Source organism: Haliotis rufescens, unplaced genomic scaffold (genome assembly GCF_023055435.1).
Source record: "Haliotis rufescens isolate VD_foot unplaced genomic scaffold, xgHalRufe1.0.p SCAF_20, whole genome shotgun sequence".
NCBI lineage: Eukaryota > Metazoa > Mollusca > Gastropoda > Lepetellida > Haliotidae > Haliotis > Haliotis rufescens.
In genome coordinates, this window is record NW_025963891.1 from 9,838,880 (window position 1) to 9,861,496 (window position 22,617).

The 22,617-nt window shown below is 37.7% G+C and overlaps 2 protein-coding genes across 4 annotated transcripts in view; one reads left to right on the forward strand and one right to left on the reverse strand.

Annotated features, from left to right (window-relative positions):
* Nucleotides 1-15,086, reverse strand: part of LOC124131125 (annexin A7-like) — a 43,921-nt gene extending 28,835 nt beyond the window's left edge. The window contains exon 1 of one of the 3 annotated variants that reach the window (XR_007222531.1): nucleotides 14,973-15,009. The gene's annotated coding sequence lies outside the window, so the exon portion shown is untranslated. Of the gene's footprint in view, nucleotides 1-14,849 lie in introns of all 3 variants that reach the window. The other 2 variants (XM_046494228.2, XM_046494221.2) reach the window with 2 other exon arrangements.
* Nucleotides 15,087-16,453: 1,367 nt separating this feature from the next.
* Nucleotides 16,454-21,459, forward strand: LOC124131147 (protein FAM241B-like). Its single transcript, XM_046494245.2, has 2 exons — nucleotides 16,454-16,798; nucleotides 18,072-21,459. The coding sequence occupies exons 1-2, from the start codon at nucleotides 16,694-16,696 to the stop codon at nucleotides 18,447-18,449; spliced, it is 483 nt and encodes a 160-aa protein (XP_046350201.1). The 5' UTR covers nucleotides 16,454-16,693; the 3' UTR covers nucleotides 18,450-21,459.
* Nucleotides 21,460-22,617: the final 1,158 nt, after the last annotated feature.

The window sequence follows — 22,617 nt, forward strand, 5'->3', positions numbered from 1 at the left end:
CAATACAACCATTGTTACATAGCCGACAAAAGCGTTGTGAATAAACAATATCCTCTCTTCTGCCCAGATTACTCCATAGAGGCAATTCACTTAATCTCAACAGGCACAGCATACGTCTATGGTCTCTATTTCTGAAAGCTGTAACATAATATTCCATATCCAATAATATCGTGAAGTGTGAATAATACCTTAATTTAGAAGACTCATAAATTTTCATCTGAATACTCTGTTTGTTACAATCCAACACACGCTGTCTAAACAGCTGCAAGAAACACTTAACATCACCAATATTCTGTTCGTGCCACACATAACCAAAGCCATAAATGTCGAGTAAATATTTTACATGAGTTGCCCAAGTAATTCTATCACATTCATCCAGCTCCTTCATTAACAAATAACACTGTCGGGGATATCTTTCATCATTCATTCTAATCAGTTTACACCAGTATTTAACACACTTCATATGATAATCCACATGCAAACCATATCTTCCACATTCAGCTAATATTGCTGTACTTGATACATATTTACCAACTCCGAAAACAAATTTACAAAACTTAGTATGAAAAGTTTCGACAATTTGACTACCTTTGCAGCCACAGATCTCAGCACCATAAAGAAGAATGGGCTTTATCTTAATATCAAACAATTTAAATAAAATGTTAACTGGCATATTTACAAAGTGAAACTGCAATTGTTTAATGGCAAACAACGCCTTATTGGCTTTTATCTTGAGGGTATCAATGCATTTAGTACAAGACAATCTATTTGAAAACAGAACACCCAGATAACTATAGTAAGTTGGTTGGTTGGTTTGTTGTTTAACGCCGAACTCAGCAATATTCCAGCTATATGACAGCCGTCTGTAAATAATCGAGTCTGGACCAGACAATCCAGTGATCAGTATCATGACCATCGATCCACACAATTGGGATCGATGACATGCATCAACCAAGTCAGCGAGCCTGACCACCTGATCCTGTTAGTCGCCTTTTATGACAAGCATAGTCACCTTTTACGGCAAGCATGGGTTGCTGAAGACCTATTCTACCCCGGAATCTTCACGGGTCCTATAGTAACTACTAACATTGATACGTTTATCATTCAAAAACCATCGTTCATCACACCTTAAAGTACCACCTCTTCTGAAAACCAAAATTTTGGTTTTAGACATGTTAATTTCAAATCCCCACATTTTACAAAAATTGGATAAAATATCAATTTTTCTTTGCAGACCTATTACTGTGTCATCAAATATACACAAATCATCTGCATATAGTAAAAGTAATGTCTTTAAACTCCTCTCCAATAGAAATCCCTCGCAAATCACTACTTTCTATCATAGACTGTAATTCAAGGATAAACATCGTGAACAGAAACAGACTCAACACGCAGCCCGGTCGAACACCAGTCAGTGATTCGAAATAATCTAAAAGAGAGTTATTTGATGTCCTGACAGCACACTGAATCTTAGAGTATAGATCCTTCAAAACCACCAATAAACGACCGTGTATTCCATTTTTCATTAATGAATACCACAAGAGCTTTCGGTTAATCGAATCGAACGCTTTACAGAAATCAACAAACAAACAATAAAATCTTCCCCAACGTTTAGAGAGATATTTTTGTGCTAAACACTGTAATGTAAATATATGATCAATTGTACTGTATCCGCTTCGAAATCCTGCCTGAGCTTCAGGAATTGTATCATAAACATCCGCAAAAGTCTTGAGTCTTTCAACTGTTGTCATCAACTTTCCAAATACATCCATCAGCATTATTCCTCTATAATTATTGACATCTTTATATTATCTTTCTTATGCCAGTATTAGGCATATTGTATTGTGTTCTAGCTGTCAAGGCGGCTCACGACAGTGCTTGATGCTGAGTGGAAGGCCTCACAACCAAAGTCTATTTTTGATCTGATAAGTGATTTCTAGTGGTCCAGCTGAGTGTCTCTCGATATGCCCCAAGATGTGCCTGAAATTGCCCGTAATACGTGCAGGTCTTTTTGACATCTGTTTTCCACATATTCTATATGTTTGCGCCAAGTGAGGTGTTGATCAAGGATCACCCCAAGAAATATTACAGATTTTTTCGAATTTGATTGGTTTGCCTTTTATGGCTTTGCGGTGGAAACAAACCCTGTATACCCAGGTAACATACTTAAAAAATTTGATTAAAACTGGAGTTCAGACCTTACTGTAGTCAAATATAATAAATACATGAACAATTAATTCACCAAAGAATATCTTATTGTTTCATATATATTGTTGTAAGACAGATTAACCATACATTCAATACAGATTAGTTGCCTTTTAGTCATATCATAACATTTCACAATAACATTTGTGCTAAAACTCCAGCTTGGCAATCAGAATGAATACCTTGGTCTCTGTGGTAATCCTATGTACTCCAGTGAGGACTGGTCCTTTACTCAGTAGGTGTTGTTAGGACTGGTCCATTACTCAGTAGGTGTTGTCTTAATTAATCCCCTCCTGGCCTCCTCCCAGGCTTTGTGACAACTGGGAATATGGAGGTGTGTGACAACTGGGAATATGGAGGTGTGTGACAACTGGGAATATGGAGGTGTGTGACAAATGGGACGTAACTAATGGGATATAACCGTACCATCAACTGGGTGTCGACAGGTGTTTTCTAAGTCTTTTCATGTTTTCAATATAGGTGCTCATGTGATTTGATGTACTTCGGGAGTTAAGATCCGTTTTATTCAATATATAGATCTTGACTATCGATCAGACTGGGCGCCCCCATATTGTTTGAAGCACATGCAAGTGATATGAGAGGTGGAATCTGATTGGTCAGTAGGAGGGATATAGAAGGACATAACTTGTAATATCCACTGGTGGTGCTACAATCGAGCCCAGAAATTCCAGCCCAGTTTGGCAAGGGTGGAAACTGGACTTTTACAGTCAGTAAATTCCCTTGCCTGAAGAAGATGATAGAATAAAAATAACCTGCAATCTGCAAACCAAGTGATACAACAACCTGGACCTCAACATAAAGATGGGGGGCACGGGTGGCCCAGTCATCTAAGGCGTCGCGATTCGCTGTGCAGAGTTGCGTCCCTTGGACACGCCAGAAACCTATGATTGTTGGTTCGAATCCCGGTTCGCCCCTGATTATGTTTCTAGGTTTGTCAGCACCATACCCGTGCTCGTTGGTTTCACCGAAGTGGTAAACGTTTGAGACCTGTATCACTTTGGGCTTTCCTCCCACATTAAGCTGACACTCCGTGATATAACTGGAATACTGTTAAAAGCGGCGTTAAACCCAACTCACTCACACACTCAACATAAAGTTGGCCAAAGAAGTACCACATAGCCCAGGATAAGTCTTTCAGCCACTGCGTATTTGCTCACATGTTATCATTCACATTGGGTATTGATAGTTTTTTTGGGGGTATTCAATATATTTTACTCCCTTTGGGTCCAGTCAATTGGGCATTTTACACCAATGAGTAGAAATGTTTTTAAAATGACTCTGCCATTTCAGATCAAAATTAATTGGGTAACTGTGATTTATATTACTTATTTCATGTACATTTTCAATCTATTGGAAGACAGGCCTATCATTTGCCTTCCAAATAGCTAGTTTGTTTGTTTGTTTGTTGTTTGATGCCACACTCAGCAATATACCATCTGTATGATGGCAGCTTGTATATAATTGAGTCTGGACCAGAAACAAACTTGTACATATACAAGGAGTCCTGTTTGTCTTACAGACGATATCCACAGTCTCAGACTTTAGCATCCACTTTTATACAAGATATTATGTCTTCCTTCTATAATAATAAGTACCCTCTACCCATTTGCCATCATAGCTTTGTTTTGAGCTGCGATTCATGTTGCATGATGCTGAAAATAGAATTTCATCAAACTACTGTCCTGAGTGAGATACCCAGTTAGTGATCAGAGAGATGGAGGTGATGACATCATTTCCGGAACTAAGCTGTGGTGGAACCTAGTACAAGAGAGTGAATTCTGGAGAAATATAAATGATATCTGATCTCCCAAAATGAAACTGATGGGTAGATTGGAATGGCGAATAAAAAGGCTGAGACACGTTGTGGATATATTCAAACTAATTACAAACAGAAATAAGAAGATATAACATATACATGATATAATCAGTGAAGACAAAAAAAAGGTTGGTCCAGGCAGATATACAGGGAAAGTTACTCGCCTCACTCCTTGTTGCTCGTATGAACTGATGGACTATACAGAATTTATCAGCTCCCATGCATACTGTTTCTTACTGTATGTTTGTTTGTTTGTTTTATAACGCCGCACTCAGCAATATTCCAGCTATATGACAGCGGTCTGTAAATAATCGAGTCTGGACCAGACAATCCAGTGACTGACATCATGAGCATCGATCAACACAATTGGAATATGATAACATGCATCAACAAAGTCAGCGAGCCTGACCACCCGATCCCGTTAGTCGCCTCTTACTCTACAGCTTTGAGCATGGCGAGTGTGAAGATGACAACAAGAGGATCTGGATGTCATCACAACCTGTACAAGGCGTCGACCTTTGCATCAAATCTGGTGATCCTGACATGAATCATCCCAGTGACTAAGGCTAAGCTAATGAACATGTTGGAAATAGCCACTTTCAAGACAAACAAACATGTTTACGTGGCATATGTCACACTCTGCAAATTATAGAAGCAGCTGCAGAATTAGAAATAAATTTTAAACAGTCTTATCTCTTATAGTCATGGCAACCAAGGTTCCAGGTTTGTTTTAATTCTATTTCTAACATTCAGATTTCTCAAAAGAGGACAAGCATTCATTTACTGTTATTAACAAATAATCTTAATGTTGACATTAATGTTTTCATTTATATATTTTTTTCAAAGTTTCTTATTGACTTAAAGGGTGGTTACATGGCAAGATTAACATCTTTGGTAGACAATAAACATTTGTGGTAGAGATGTCAAGTGTTGGCAAGAAATGTACATTCTTGGTATTATTCTAAATGTATATACTGTATTCGACGTAATAAGCGCCCAGGGCGCTCTCAAAATTAGAAAGAGGGGACTCTTATTAGAATATTATTTTGGTGAAAGAGTTGAAAGATCGTAAATTTTGTGGTTTAGGCTGACAGCCTGAAATGATACGAAAGAAAAGTCTGTGCGTTTTAGACACGCCAGATATATTTTTCCAGAATTTAATTTCCCCTAATTAAGGGTGCATATAACACACGAAGGGTGCCAATTGGGATTGTTCACTAGCCAATATATTAGCAAATATCACCGTGGGCGCTTATTAGAGCGGGGCGCTTATTACGTCGAATACGGTAGGTATTATTGACCTTAAATATATGTATAGTGCAAAGGATGCACAAGAAAGTTGTCAGAACAGTATTGATCAATATAGCAAATATCTAAGCATTTAATAGTCAATACATTCTTAAGAAGTATCTCCATTTATTTTCAAACATATTCAATTTGTTGCTTCTTCTAGCAATTAATTTTTCAACAGCAAATACCTCTTTCTGTGTTGCTATGAAACATTGTAATTTAAGTTGTTTGTTTATATGTCTTATCGCTAAAATTATGACATGGATTAAAAGTTGGTCACCTGATATTGAACCAATAAAAACGGATATTTCATCAGGGATTATTGGATGATCATCAATTTGCTCCATATACACTGTTAAGTCTAGCCAAAATGTTCTAACTTGTACACAACTGAAAAATACATGTTGTAAATCTGCTTTACTAGATTGACAAAAGCAACTAATATCATTGTCAACTAATTTCATTTTTAGTCATTCTTTCTTAGTATAAATTGCTCTATGCAAAAATCTATATTGAAAATCTAACATTTTTACATCTTTGGCACAATGTCTAAATATACATGATATAATTTTTTTTGTTCTTTTGAATAGTCTGTTCTAATATATCTTCCCATTTCCTATAGATTCTTAATGGAGATGTGTTACATAAAATAAAAACATCATAAAAAGTTCTTCCACCTTTGGATGGTTTCAGTAATGTTTTTAAAGGGCTACTTAGGTCTTGATTATAAAGATATTTAGTTGGTATATCAGAAATTAGCCTTCTCAAATTATGAGGGATATTAAATACCCTTTTATTGTAATCTAAAAAGGTACCCTTAATATCATAAACATTCTTTAAACACCCTAACGACATGAAATTATAGAATATCTATCAGGGGGAAATTGCTTGGGTTGCTATACTTTTGTTTGTTTATATATTTCTTAAGCATTGAAAGTTTTAAAGCGATATTGAATTTACAAATATCAATCATTCTTAAACCTCCATTTTCATATTTATTTGTCAATATTGATCTTTTTATCTTATCCTTTTTATTATTCCAAATGAAATAATTTTTCATTTATATTAAACTAATATATTTGCTTGTTTTACAGAAAAACTACTATTAAATATTTATAGACTTAAAAATAGGAATAAAATATGCATTTGACACAAAACATTATTTTCATTCAAGTTGTATTCAAAGATATATTGAACAAAATGAAACCCTGAATTACCTTTGCGCACTTTTACTCCATGTGAGTGAGTGAGTGAGTGAGTGAGTGAGTGAGTGAGTGAGTGAGTCTAGCAATATCAGGGCAGGGGACACCGGAAATGGGCTTCACACATTGTACCCATGTGGGGAATCAAACCTGGGTCTTCGGCGTGACCAGCAAATGCTTTAACCACTAAGCTACCCGACCGCCCCAACTCTGTATAAGTAGACATATTGACCATGAAGTTATCTTGATTAAAATAAATTAGAAAATATTTCTTACAGAATCCAAATATATCTTCCCACAAAAATTAAACAACCTTGAATTTATCAGTTAATGTGTTCACAATTTTATACACATGGGTTTTTTTTAAATGTCAGTTTCTATAAATTTGCATGAAAATCTAAAAGTTAATCTATTGTGGCCTAAAGTGTGTTCTATTGAACATACCTCAATCTACATAAATCCATTACATTAAAGCTGTAATATAACTCGGTGCAATGTACATTAATATTGATCAACCTATTCATATGTGTTGCCATGCAACAGATTGTGAAACACATCACATTAAAATACACAATATCTCTAAATTCATTTTCTAATATCATATTGATAATAAGGAGATAAACGTTCTTTGTTTCAATGAAGAACTAGGTAACTTAAAGATTTACCCACACTAAATGGACTTCAGAAGCAAATGAGCAGATTGAGGGTTCAATTGTTTAATTTAGCATGGTTAAATCTACAGGTAACCAAATACTTTGAATATTGTAGTAAGTGCAAATATACGTTTGGTAACATGTAACAGCACATTTATTTTAAAATGCCTCTCAACAATAACTTGGAAATATATATTTTTCTATGAATATTATTAGTTTATGCTGTGATGTGGGATTTGATACCTATGATTGACCAATCAGAATTGAATACATTCCAAATTCATGGTAGATTTAAAGTATAAAGAAAATCCTCTGATTTCTTTCAGTGCCTGTCCTGATATTTCCAAGGACATTATCATCTCATTCTAACAAAAAAATATCAAAGCAATCAACAATCAAATTAACAATCAACCAATCAACAATCAAACAAATCAACAATTAAACAACCAACAATCGTAACAATTTAATTCTCCTGGTTTCTTCTCTCTTATCCTCAAAACAACTACCGTATTCGACGTAATATAAGCACCCATGGCGATATTTGCTAATATATTGGCTTGTGAACAATCCCAGTTAGCACCCGCGTTCCAATTGATCAATGTACACAAGACTTATTTATTTGTATATAATATGTGTCATATGCACCCTTAATTAAGGGCAAATGAATTCTGGAAAATATATCTGCCGTGTATGATACACACATACTTTTCTTTTGAATCATTTCAGGCTGTCAGCATAAACTACAAAATTTACAATCTTTTAACTCTGTTTTTTTCTCACCAAAATTATATTCAAATAAGAGCCCCTTATTTCTAATTTTGAGAGTGCCCCGGACGCTTATTACGTCGAATACGGTAATTGTCTACTTCAACGAGCTCTTTACATAGCTTAGATAAGCTTTTGGTTACATGGGTATTTTACCCAGGAGGTGACTTTCATTAGAGTATCCACAAGTTTTAGGGGGCATTCAATTATTTTGTACCCACCTGTTTCTTCACATTTGGGTATTTAAATTATAACCTGTTTCCTAACAATCCCTGCAAATCATTTAAAACTATGTGAATAGTTGTATACCAATCTACGTCTGTTTGCCACTCCCTCCCTGGGGAGCCATTTTTTGGTAATTAGTTTATTTCTTTAATCACCAGTCAGCAACTTATTCAGATACAACATGTACATTGACAAGGCACAATGTGCTTTTCAATTGGCATCAATCAGCATGTTTGTCGCAGAAGCTTTTCCAAATGTAACGGTCTTTAAGTGAATTTGGCGATCGACTATTACACAATCATTTCATCTGACAGTTGTAATACGCAATCGTTTTATCTAATAGTTATAATATAAGCATAATTTTATTTCAATAGCGTATTTAAAGTTTTTGTTGCATATTTGATACGCTAGGGTTTGAATTGTCTGCTTATTTCTGTTTATTTTCTGCGTATTTTTATGTAAATACGCAGCTTATCTTGAGCTCTATCTTTAGTACATCATTGATTTAGGAGATAAACATACTGTGTTTTCAATCTAGGTGGTGAGGTGAAATTGGGTTTAATGTCGCGTCCAAGATTATTGCACTTATATAGCGATGTGCATGCACGTGTGTGTGTGGCTGCTTGAACTAGTCCGGACTGATGCCGATTTATAGTGCTAGCACACTGAGATACCATGCCGCAGTTTAACATGAATACCCCACTCAGACACAGTATACTGACTCCGAGCCGACCAGTCCTTGTTTTAGCCCCTTAATGCCGAGCACCAGACAGGGTAACAACAAGTACCATCTTTTAATGTCTTTTGGTATGACGCGGCCGGGGATGGAACCCCGGACCTTCCGCTCTCCGGGCGGACGCTCTACCACTAGAACACGGAGGCGGTCCGTTTTCAATCTAGAGCTAGGTTACCTGTAGATGTAACCGCGTTAAATTGAATTTGAAACCAAAAGTGCAGTAATTTCCAATTTCTTTGTAGAATACACAACCACACGTTCGTGTTTACTTTGAACATGCTCTTGTCAATTCCATCTGGCGACTGGTACAACAAATATGATCGTAAAATAAAATTATAGATCTGAATTGCAACCAAGTTGGTAATTCAAGCTAATTAGGCAACCTAAGTATTTAACCAAGCCAGAGATCAAAGGGATTATTAGCATATTGAGGGAACGTAATGAGACATAATTAATCTTGCAGTGTTCATTCAAATAGCACTATAATTATCCATGAAGTGTTTTATTGTTTTACTAAATGCTAACTCTCATGGTCACAAAAAAAACAAAAATTATTTAGTAAAATGTTTGGTCATTTTGACTTCAAACATCATTTATACTTTGTTAAATGTCAAAAAATATATTGAAATATTCTCTTCATAATGAACTACCTCAAAACAAGTATCCAAACATGGACACAGCATGTTAGGACTTCAGATACAAGCTAAAGTCCAAAGTCCATGTTCAGAAAATAATTTCAAAACTAGAGCCCATGATAGTGACTGAGTGAGCGAGTATGGTTTTACGCTGCTTTTTAGCAATATTCCAGCAACATCACAGCGGGGGACACCAGAAATGGGCTTCACACATTGTACCCATGTTGGAAATCGAACCCGGGTCTTCGGTGTGAGGAGTGAACGCTTTAACCACCAGGCTCCCTGACCACCCCATGAGAGAAATATCTGTAGGACATAAGTATCCTGAAAAGTAGACTTAAAATCATGTTAATGTGTGTGAACTACAAGAACTCGTCAGTGGTCAGTAAATAAAATTATATACCCTCTATATAACCCATTATTGGTCAGCAAATAAAAACATATACCCCCTATATAACTCGTTATTGGTCAGTAAATAAACACATATATAACTCCTATATGCAGGGGGTATAATTTACTGACCAATAACAAGTTCCTGTGGTGAGAAGTTTTGGTTTGGTTTGGTTTGTTGTTTTACGCCGCACTCAGCAATATTCCAGCTACATGACAGCGGTCTGTAAATAATCAAGTCTAGACCAGACAATCCAGTGATTTACATCATGAACATCAATAGTCGCCTTTTACGACAAGCATAGTCGCCTTTTACGGCAAGCATGGGTTGCTGAAGACCTATTCTACCTCAGTGAGAAGTTAGTCAGTTGGGTTTACAATGCTTTTAGCAATATCCCAACAATATCACACCAGGGGACACAACAAATTGGCTTCACACATCGTACCCATGTGGGAAATCAAAACTTGGCCTTCAGCGGACAAGCGAACACTTTAACCACTAGGATACCCCATGGCCCCAAATGTGTGTGGAAGTTATTATGTTGATTACAGAAAACACTTGGACATTTCGAAGAGACATTAACTTGAGCACAGCTCCTCCTCATAAATATCTGCCGGGTGCCAGGCAATACACTTATAGCATTCTTGATTGAAACAGAAGCGAAACCTGAAGATTACATCTGTTCTAGTACAGTATCCATTTTTTCATGTTATTTCTGATTTATTCAGTGTACTAAGTTGACTGTACCAATAACTTTTTATTTTGTGAAACTATGAGCAAATGCACTTAGTTCTTTCCGTGGAATAAGATTCAGTTGATTTCTGTTATAATGCTACGGTAGGGATTCAAAACCGTGGAACTAGAACTTTCCCGTCGACTTTCTGATCCAGTTACCACCATCATCTTAAAGGGGCACTGATCTGCAGCAACTCCCCGGGACTGGTGGTTGCCTTTGTTACTGTTTTTTTCCCCGTGAGTACCCGGATGATACGCAACGCAAAAGAGACTGGGCTACAAGGACAGCTGAATAAACTTGGAGGCAATAATTGTTTTACTCATTTTTGAACACTGATTGGTTAACCGTGATCTATAAAGATTTCGACAAAGGGCGCATGTTAATTAATTTCTTCAGCCTAAACAAACAGACAAAAAGAAGTTCATCGGATGTTGTCATTTGGAAATAGTTATATGATTGTTATAGTTTAATAATAAAAGCGTATCCATGCAGTGAAAGCATTTTCGGATTTCGGATTGTGTCGATAATACGATTACTACTCTGTTGTCATCCACGTTTTCTCGTATAACCACGGACGTATATACGTCTTTGGTATAACCCTACATTTGTGTGTATTTGTCGTCAATCGCTTGATGCTCAGTTAAGGAATTTATTACAGGTATAATTAGTGGTAGCACCGCTCAGAATACCTGACAAAGGTTCCCCATTTGGCATTTAGGGTAATTATTCAATCTAAATCGAGGTTTGAAGTGAGGTGAAATGTGTGTTATGTAATATGCATGTGGCAGCCCAGCAAGAGATGAAAGATCAGTTGATTACTTTTTTTGTAAATCAACGGATTGTTCCTAGTCATCAAAGGATTAACAGAAAATACATTGATTGTTACCTTGCACAGTGGATATGTCAAAAGTGAGTGTTTACATGTCTAGGTTTACTAAAACAAAGGGAATACACTCATATCATGGCGTGAAGTGCCGATGTAAAAACAACATATTTTGTTCAAAGGGTTAACCTATAATATATTGACTGATTGCTCATTGTTATCTAACTCAATGGATTTTATTTAGGAACCGTGGACGTTATGAAAATAGTTGTCACGTCGGCTATCTCAGCCGACCTTTGAGAAATGACACCTATGTGAAACACCTGAAACAATCTAAGTGATCAGTTGAGAAACGAACACCAGTCCTACTAAATAACGCCCGGGGGCGTCAGGAAACGTCTGGGAGTGTCCGGGCAATGCCAGGGAGCGTCCGGGAGAATGATACTAAATAATAAAGTGTATTCTATATAATTGTGTTCTTGTATTAATTATACAAAATAACATATAGCTGGAAAAAAATTACATACACACCTATTCTTTTTAAATGGTGAATCTGTGAAGCAAATACGATTTGATTTTATTCGAACTGACGAGTTATTCGTAACATAGGCTTTGAAGGATACAATGTAAATTTGCTTATGGAACAAAAATAATGTTCTTTTATAGTGTCATATTGTGTATACTATTCCATCACTAATACTGAAACACAGACGTTTTCAAAAGTTCATGCGTGGCCCCAAAATGGTTCACTGAGTGTAAAACATTTGGTACTATAGCGTCCGGGCAACGTCGGGGAGCTTCTGGGAGGTTTCATCAGACGTCTGGAAACGTCCGGGAGGTTTCATCAGACGTCTGGGAGTTTAAAAATACAGTCAGTAAAACATGTCTTTCTCAGTTTGGTAAGATCGTGGGAATATCAACTGGCGTACGTGTTTGCCAGGTGCAGCTGCCAGAAAATGGAAGTACCAGTCACCGGAAGTTTCTGGAAGCTGCACATGGCAAACACGTACGCCAGTTGATATTCTCACGATCTTACCAAACTGAGAAAGACATGTTTTTTTGACTGCACTGTATTTTTAAACTCCCGGACGTCTGATGAAACCTCCCGGACGTTTCCGGACGTCTGATGAAACCTCCCGGACGCCCCTGGACGTTAAATAGTAGGACCCACGAACACGGGTTAACATATCCCCAAAATGATATATACTTTTTAAAATATTTGATTGTTACAGAGACACGTGACATCAATAAGTTTCTTTGTACAGCTGCAGACGTGTAGGTTGTAATTATGATATTTCATTTTGTTTTCCTTCATTTGCTGTAGCATTGGACAGATTCATTCCTGTTCCTCTACGTCTTGGTTGGGAAATTCTTCGATGCACGATAGAAGTTGTTTTCACAAGTCCTTTCCTTTGAAAGCGTGTATATATTACAGTCAATTTGTAAAATGTGATTCTATCAGGCAATTTATATAATGTGTAAATATTTCAGTCATTTTGACTGAAAAATCTGTCCATTTCTTTAACTGATTGACTAAAACTGATAAAGACAATCAAAAGGGCCTATAAACATCACAATAGATTATTATGTAGGATTAGAAGTTAAACAATATAGAAATGTACTTTTCATCGTAACATTTTCAGTCTCTTGGTGATGATATTAAACATAAAAATGTTTGGAATTTGTTATCATAATTATACAGACGGACATATTTTCCAGTCAATTTGTAAAATTACTGAATATTCAGGCTTTTAATAAATTTCCTAAGTGAACAATTTGCACATTTTGACTGTAAAAAATATAAACACGATAAAATTAGCAATGCTCAGGAGAAATATTTATTTTGTGTTGCAAGTCAAAATAGTGTAAACGAAAATCTCACAATTACCAAGCAAGTGACTTATCAAAAGTTCGTCACCATTACCGATGCTACCCACAAAGATACCTACATTTCCTTATTATTTCCAAAACTGTATTTCATTTTGTTGATAGATGTGACCATACGCCCTTATACTATCAATAAAAGTGACAAATGCGCTTACGAATTGCACAGCACAGGTCGCGAACTAGTCTAGGTTTCTGCTATATCATCCGGGTACTCACGGGAAACAACAATAACAAAGTCAACATCCAGTCCTGGGGAATTGCTTTAGATCAGTGCCCCTTTAACAGCATGTGACCATATGCACTGCTTCAGTTATACACATTACAGTTATAGTATCTTGTGTATTGCACTCAATCGTTTTATTCATCAAAATAAGAATTGCTATTATCACTTTGTCGTCTGCAAACTGACAAAAACCAACATTCCCGAAATTTGATCTACACAGGTTTATCATTAACACAATGTATTATCATGATTATGGACTTTGCGATATATACAGGTTATGAATTATTTTAAATATACCTCAAATAGGTTTTCAGAGTTCTATTTTGTGGAAGAAATGACAGACAGATAGAAAGCAATGTCAGAACTTAATCATCGTGTTGTTTGAATTATATTTTTGCGTGAATTAGTCATGACACCACCCACGCGTCTTTTCTAATGTTGTATTTCAGCAAAGGTGGTTATGGTGGGTTTTTAAAAAAAATATTTCCTCACAAGAGTCCATTTTGTTCATCATTTTTGGATAAATATTTCTCTCTTCTAATGAAAACGAGCAAAAGTAAAATGAAAATCATGTGCCCACTATAACTGGGAGTTAACGATAATAGGTCCTTGGGGACAACTGGTCGCTAGCCAGTATATATATATTATCTCCATAGTAATATCGCATGCTCATGCTGTGTGCGTGTGAATATATGGACTGATCCTATGTCAATCACTGGACTGTCTGATCCAGACTCAATTATTTACAAAATGCTGTCATATAGCTGGAATATTGCTGTGTGTGGCGTAAAACAACAAACTAACCAACCAACCTATTCTAAACGAGGTGGTATCACACAATTCATTTCCGTTTCGCAGTATACCCATAACGCCAGATTTTTATTGACCCTATCTCAGTATTTTGCTGGTTCTTTCAAATGTTTGTGAAACGTGCCAATTGTAGTACTAATTGACCCGACCAACGCAAACACTAGCAAACCAGGTCATGCAAGACACAATATTCAGGACCTGATATTATGGATATCAGACAGCATCAGTCAGATATGATCGTGTTCGGTCATAATTCGAAATATTGTCAAGAAACAAGAGTGTTTTAGTCTGATGTAGCCATATTCTCATAAATAGCTATAATAGTATAAGCTCTGGACTGTCGATTAAGAGCCGACAATGCCATGTTCAAATTAGGAAGTGGATTGTCATGTCACGTTGCTGGTGACGTTGAGGTGTTATTTTCTACTTACCAAATTCAGTCCCTGTAAACAAAGTGAGTTTTGAAACAGTCTCGATATTTGCGTAATGACTAAATTGTGTCAAAGCCGTAGAGAGGCGTGGTGAATACCACTGATAACCCAGCTAGTTCGTACCTGTACAACCACTTGCTCCACAGATGCCCTCTGGGACGGGAAATAAACCGGACCGGACCACATTGTGCTTTGCGGTGCTCGAAAGCTCATCGATATGCCGACTGTAGACTCCGGTCAACGCGGCACACTGCCAAAACGACACATAACTGACGAAGACAAAACGGTCTAATAAATATAAACTAACAAAGACAGCGTTTTCGATTTACAGTAAAAGATACAAGGAGTTGTAAAGTTAGTTTTGTGGGTTTCATTATTGTTTGAGCGACTTAAATTGTACTTAAGGGATATCACTTTGTGAATTACGTTTTGATTCACAATGTGAGTGTAAGAAAAACTAGTATATCAATTATTATACAACTTAGAGAAAGCAATATGAGAAACGCGAGTTTAAATTGTAATAGGTCCTCTAATAGACATTTTGTTCTAAAATATTCACACTCAAGGCGTCCTCTTTAATAATGCGATAAGTGTCCATAATGACATCCACAATGACAGATTGTTACGTTATCATTGACTGTGACGTCATTACTCATGACGTCTCCGGCGATATATTGTTACGTCAGGATTGACTGTTACACTATTACACATGACGTCAACAATGGCGTTAACTTCAGTATTAAATAGTTACGTCGCGTAAAATGACCAATTTCATAATTTTGGAGTTCCCTTTGTTTGAACCGTGCGGCGGGTAAATTGATACGTTTCAAAATAAGAAATGGGATATGTAGGGATATTTATCTCATCGAGTGCCGTCATAAAATCGCAGTGGCGCAGCATGAAAATGATCCGGCTAAGGTGACGTTTCAGCTACAATCCGAACCCGATAATGTTTAAGTGGCATTTAGTATCAATGTAACTATCCAATTTTGATAGAGTTAGTATAAGTTATATACCAGTATCGATACCATACATATATTTTGGGCCTGTATAATTGTTTCAGTACCGTTTATACTGTTATGTGAGCCGTTATGACGCCAGTATTGGTCCGACTTAAAAATATAAGACCCTTGAAGATCCGGGGTAGAATAGGTTTTCTTGCCATAAAAGGAGACTATGCTTGTCGTTAGAGGCGATCAGGTGGTCAGGCTCGCTGACTTGGTTGATGCATATCATCGTATCTCATGCGTGGATCGATGCTTATGAATTTAATCACTGGATTGTCTGGTCCAGAAACGGTTATTTACAGACCGCCGTCAAAAAGCTGGAATATTGCTGAGTGCGGCGTAAACAACAAACAAACATAATAAACACAAGGTCTTAGTGGTGAATACTGTTTCATGACATCCTTATATCGTACTACTAATAAATTGTTTTTGCTGACCATGGCTTACTGTTTCAGAAATTCTCGAAATACTTTAGCATGCAGCCACAGCATGCATCTGATTGAGCTTGAAACAGTCGCTGTGTGGCTCAATCTCGATTTTCCTGATTTTAGCCAACCCCGCTTTGATTACCGGAAGTAGGAAATGAATCGTGCCACTTCCTGTAAAATGGCGACGTTGTTCAATCACTCCTGACGTGTCAGGCTATGCATCGTTACATGCTCTCAAAACAATGTTATGTCTGTTAACTAATTGACAGATTTTGTTTTAATGCTATCCACTGAACAGGGAGAGAACCTGCTCAAGTAAAGTTTATCGACACTTTGCTTGGAAATCTAAATGTTCAGGCAATCTCGAGACTGACGAAGGAGAATCGTGTAATATCTTAACGTCACAAGCATGGTTCGCATTTTGAGTAATGGTGATATTGTCCCTGATGACGACCCCAGAGCAAGTCAAGCATCGAGCAGGGGAGGGAATTCCTCAAGACCTCAGCCAAGACAGGTATGCAGCTGAGATACGGATTGGCATAGGTTACATGATACTGGAACCCTAGAGATCCAGGGTAGAATAGGTCTTCAGCAACCAATGTTGCCGTAAAAGGCGACTGACGCCATCGTGTGGTCAGACTCGCTGACTTGGTTGATGCTTATCATTGTATCCCAAACATGTGGATCAATGCTCATGATGTCAAACTCTGGATTGTCTTGGCCAGACTTGATTATTTACAGAGCGTTGTCATATAGAAATCCAGCTGGAATATTGCTGAATGTGGCGTTAAACAACAAACAAACAAAACATGATACTGGAATTCAACATGTGAAGTGAACACATTATTCATCGTATCTAACCAGGTTCAGGTGACTTTAGTGTGTGTAAAATAACTAGAATTGGATAAAATTGGATTGGAGTACTGCACTTTACCGGAAAAACTATTTTTGGATTTCAGTAGCGCATCATGAGTAGTATAGGATGGAACATTTTGCAAGTTTGAAGCATAGCTCGGCTAGAAAATACAGAAAATGATATGGTGCAGGCTAGCAGAAAGAGTCTGGCTCCCATCGGAGATATTGCTTGGGTGAGATCAAGCGATATCTACATTGTAGATACTGCTGCAATGAAATTGCATCACAATGCTTTGCAGACCATTGTGACGTCATTGGTTAGCATGACGTCACAATCAAATGACATCACTAATAGCTCTGGGGGGCACGGGTGGCCCAGTCGTCTAAGTGCCGCGAATAGCTGTGCAAAGTTACGTCCCTTGGGCATGCCAGAAACCTATGATTGTGGGTTCGAATCCCGGTTCGCCCCGATTATGTTTCTAGGTTTGTCGGCACCATACCCGTGCTCATGGGTTTCACCGAAGTGGTAAACGTCTAATACCTGCATCACTACGGGCTTTCCTCCCACATTAAGCTGACATGCCGCGATATAACTGGAATACTGTTAAAAGCGGCGTTAAACCCAACTCACTCACTCACTCACTAACAGCTCTGCTACTGAAGCTGTTGGCAGAACCTTTTACACTTAAGACGCTGCTTATTACTGTCTACAAACTGAAAAAGTTGGAAGAATGATGTTGGATGATAAATAAAATATCACCCTCGTTTCTTTTGATATCAAATATATCAACACTTGTTGATATATTTGATATCAAAAGACACTCGGTCCAGATTCTCTTTATAATAATCAACGCTCTGTTTGATTTTGAAGTTACTGAAACATGTTATCACAAGACTTTATGTATAATATTCATCTTGTTCTCCGTTCTCAGGGCTATGTTCGTCATGATAATGAAGATGCTCAGCAGGGAATGTATGGACAGCAAGTTTCAATATTTGACTCCTTAAACCAAAGACTTCTAGCAGCAGGAATTCCGCGGTTCAATGTGGGCCAGGTGACAGTGGAGCCTATTGTGTCAGTGGGATTCTGTCTGGCTGGTCTTCTGCTTGGGGTTAAAGGACTACTATTTGGTGCTGTGTTGTTTTTTGTAGCCAAGATGAGCACTGGTAATGGTATTCCCGGATTTGGTGCATTTGGGGGAGGCAGAGGTCAAGGTGGTGGGGGAGGTCAAGGTGGGGGAGGAGGTCAAGGGCGTGGGGGAGGTCAAGGGCGTGGGGGAATGGGTTCAGGACATAGGTTAGGCAGGTAATAGGTGGGTCAAGGTCAAATTAAAATATTGTTTCATTCCTATCAGAACATGCAAAATGATAATGCAATATTTATATATGCAGTTTAAGACTACATTTAATTGTTATGCAAGTGCAAGAGAATCATATTTGAATGTAAAAGTTAGTTGTGATTGTAATTACTTTGCCGATATATTTATATGAGTATGGCCCAGTGTACGGTTATGTAATCATGCAGAAGGTTTTTTATCCTTTTGTTCCCCCGACTTGAACTGTAAACAGTACATTTTCACAGCTTCAACACGCTCAACATGACCATTTGGGTTGTGTCATTTATGATTGAGACCTTAGCCACAAATCTGAAGCCCTTGTCAAGTAAAATAAGTTCAGCTATTTATTATCCATATCATAATCACTGATAATCATGATAATGCTAAATCTTACTGAAAAGGATGCTAAGAGTAAAGTTAAGTCAAGTAAACTCAAAAGGTGTGGCACAGACTGTAACTATTGAATAATTTTTTAATTTGAGCTTCACACGATTCTAAATTACAGAACATAAGAGAAATGTGTGTTCAACAAAGGCAGCATTTGTTCCAGAGCATAGAATTGCAACATTCTTTTCAATAAAAACACTAAAACCAAGTAAAAGTCTAACCGACTTCCAGCACTTGGTGCATGTTCTTGAATACAAAATGTGTAGGTCAAAGACCTTATGATCACATTTTGTTCGCTGTTTTAGTCTCAGTGGAAATGAGTACTTTAAATCTTGAAATTAACGCGAGCGTGAAAAATGTGAGTGGTCTTGGCTTGCATTTTTAAACATCGCATTTATATCAACAATAAGACATTTTGGAAAGCAGAAATACCAACTTAGACATATGCTGAAAACAAACAACTTTGTATTCCACATCACTGTTTATTGAGCAGCACTTGTAACAAGTATATAAACAATGTCATTCAAACACTATTTACATCCTGTGAATTGTCACTGCTGGGGTCAAGACAAGAGTTCTACTCACTGATGTCATCACTGATCACACCTGCAAGTCCAGACAGACGCCACCCACGCAACACGGTGTCTTTGTTCTTTGCGACTGCGTCACGAGCCAGCGCGCATGTATTGTTTTAGCAAAAGTACTCTACTCAGCGCTAATAAGCAGTTTTATTTGGTGTGTGATTGGATTAATGTAAGGTTGGATTAAGGTGAGGATTCTCCTGTAAACCTCACAAAGGAAATTTTCTTTAGATAACATATCCACTGATGCTTGAGAGGACGGAGGTGTCGCATTCATATTGAGTCGCATTTTTGGCCAGGGGCCAGCGTTCGCATTCTTTTGGAGATGCATTAATTTCATGATTTACAGTAATCAGGGTGATAGTGATTGGCCGCTTTAAGCAGTATCAAGGCGGGGGAAACCAGAAATGGGAATCATGATAATAAGCATAATCATGTGGTAAATGTCTGAGACCTGCATCACTTCGGGCTTTCATCCCACTTTAAGCTGACAAGCCGTGATATGACTAGAATACTGTTAAAAGCGGCTTAAAACCCAACTCACTCATCATACTTCATTACATAAAATGGTACTTGATATCAACGATTTCCTTAAATCACATGTGAACTTGTATAGCAGCTTTGATGACTATACTTGCCTCCAGTATGCTGTTTCATAGGTCATTCCTTACTCTGGTGTAATGATCAGCCTGTGTCTAGCATGCAGTTAGCATGGTTATTGATGCTTCATGAGTATGAGTAGAGGTTAACTGTATTCTCTCAGAGTACTGTGAAACCTCATTAATAAAAGACCAGAAAGTTCAGATTCCTTGATGATTACCTCTTGTAATGTCTGAACAGAACATTAATCTGTGCCCATGATCATGTGATGATTCATTAATCTAGTATTTTGTTAATCGGTATGAATTGAATCTGAATGGTTAACCCATCAGTGAATGGGTACCAAGTAGGATGAAATGATAATGTTTCGCATACTCCCTAGGGAGCTGAGAATGAAAATCCAGTGCACACCGATCCATTGACTGGTGTAATAATGTAATGCTCTGAGCATGCTTTAGAGTGAGTCGGGAAATAATTATTAAACAGGTTTGTGGTACCCCTTTACTCATAATGACCATGCGTGGTGATAACTTGGAGGCTCCATATGCCACAATATTTTTCAATTCAAATAAAGACAGAAATACATCCTGTACCTTAATTTGACTTTTTGTTGACTAAGTATATTGTGTTTATAGCCCATGTGTAAAACATTTTAAAGACACCATGGGCGGTTGCAAGCCAGGGATCGCTTAGAGTAAACAAATTAATCGTTCACCTGGGGTCTGTAACAGCTCGAAGCACTTGCGCACTCTTCCAAAATGGTGGCGCAACTACGGCTTGGTTGCCTTGCCCAAATGAAGAACGTACACAGAAGAGGCTCGATGACTAGCTGATGCATTTATGACTACTTTGTAGATGTGGAGCAGACTGAGGATGGTGGGATGTTAGCTGCCTTTGCCAATGTCCCAGTTGATCCAGTGAAAGATTTCTTATTCTGCTGTCAAACTTAGCCGCCATTTTGGATTGAGAACGAAGTGACCTCAGGCAGCGATTGTTGCACTTGCAAGTAGCTGAAAGTTAGCGCACCGTTGTAAGGCGAATCGCTGTACATCGCTTGCAAGCAATTGGCACTTTGCAATGCGTCCCATCTGTCTAACAATACACATGTACTAGTACAGAGTTGGTAATTCTATCGCCATGGTTGCGTTGTCATTATATACTATACAAAAGAAGTTCTTAACTTCTTTTCAGTAGTATAGGTACTATTTTCTATGCACATGCATGAATATGTTGCACATTCGTAACTCTCAAATCAATAACATAATAAAACAATGATTTTGGAGCAAATTTGTATCATTGGTTTCAGGGCATTTTTCACACAAATTTGTCTTACATATTCAAGAACACTGATGATGATGGTCATTGTATTTGCTTTTGTATTTAAAACAATGGACCATAATAAAACATGTACAATCCGTTTAATGTTTGTAATTCTTTAGTGCATTTGACATGATACATACTTCAATGCATGTAAAGATAAGCAAATATCCCAAGAACCTTTTACAAACTTTTTAAAATTTTGAAACCATTCTGAAACAGGACAAAGTTTGATGATATTTGCATGATTAGAATTCCTGTGGGGTGTATTAAAGACATTGATGTAACTTTGTGGGGATTCCAGGAAGGTGTCGGGCGCGGTGTTGTCTATGTGGGGACTCAAATTGGGATCGGGTGAACATAATGGGCGCTGAGGATGAATAGTGATTGAATGGGGAAGACAAGGGTGCCATTTCACAAAACCTTCATAGCGCTACGACCTAACCCATACGACATGGTTTATGACCGTCTGAAGGATCACCTTATGAAACAAATCCTGATTAGCCTAGAAGGCGCTGCCTTTCGCTGTGCAGAGTTACGTCCCTTGGGCACCCTAGAAAACCATGATCGTTGGTTCAAATTCTGGTTTGCCTTGAAATTGAAATGACGTACTTGTTGATAAAGTATATGACAGACTTAAGTTATTTTATTTGTCAGTTGAGGAAATAAGTCTTCTTGGAAAATTTGTGTTATTACCACTGCTTCTTAGATCTGACGACAAAAATATGGTATGCTGGAGGGGGCACGGGTGGCCCAGTCGTCTAAGGCAGAGTTGCGTCCCTTTGGCACGCCAGAAACCTATGATTGTGGGTTCGAATCCCGGTTCGCCCCGATTATGTTTCTAGGTTTGTCATCACCATACCCGTGCTCGTGGGTTTCACCAAATTGGTAAACGTCTGAGACCTGCATCACTTCGAGCTTTCCTCCCACATTAAGCTGACACGCCGCGATATAACTGGAATATTGTTAAAAGCGGCGTTAAACCCAACTCACTCACTCACTGGTATGCTGGACTTAAAAAAAACTATTCACTGACAAAAGCCCCAAAGCCTTGAAAATGACAGTGGAAAGCCTTGTAAAGTCCTAGAATTTAGTGTTCCATGTCTGTATGAAGCTTGCGGCTGTATTCAGTCGATAAGAAACGTCAAGACGATCTGATCGAAAATCAAGATCTATATTGTAATAAAACGGGTCTTACCTCGCGAAGTGCATCACAATCATGTAAGCACCTTGATTAAAAACATGAAAAAATTTGC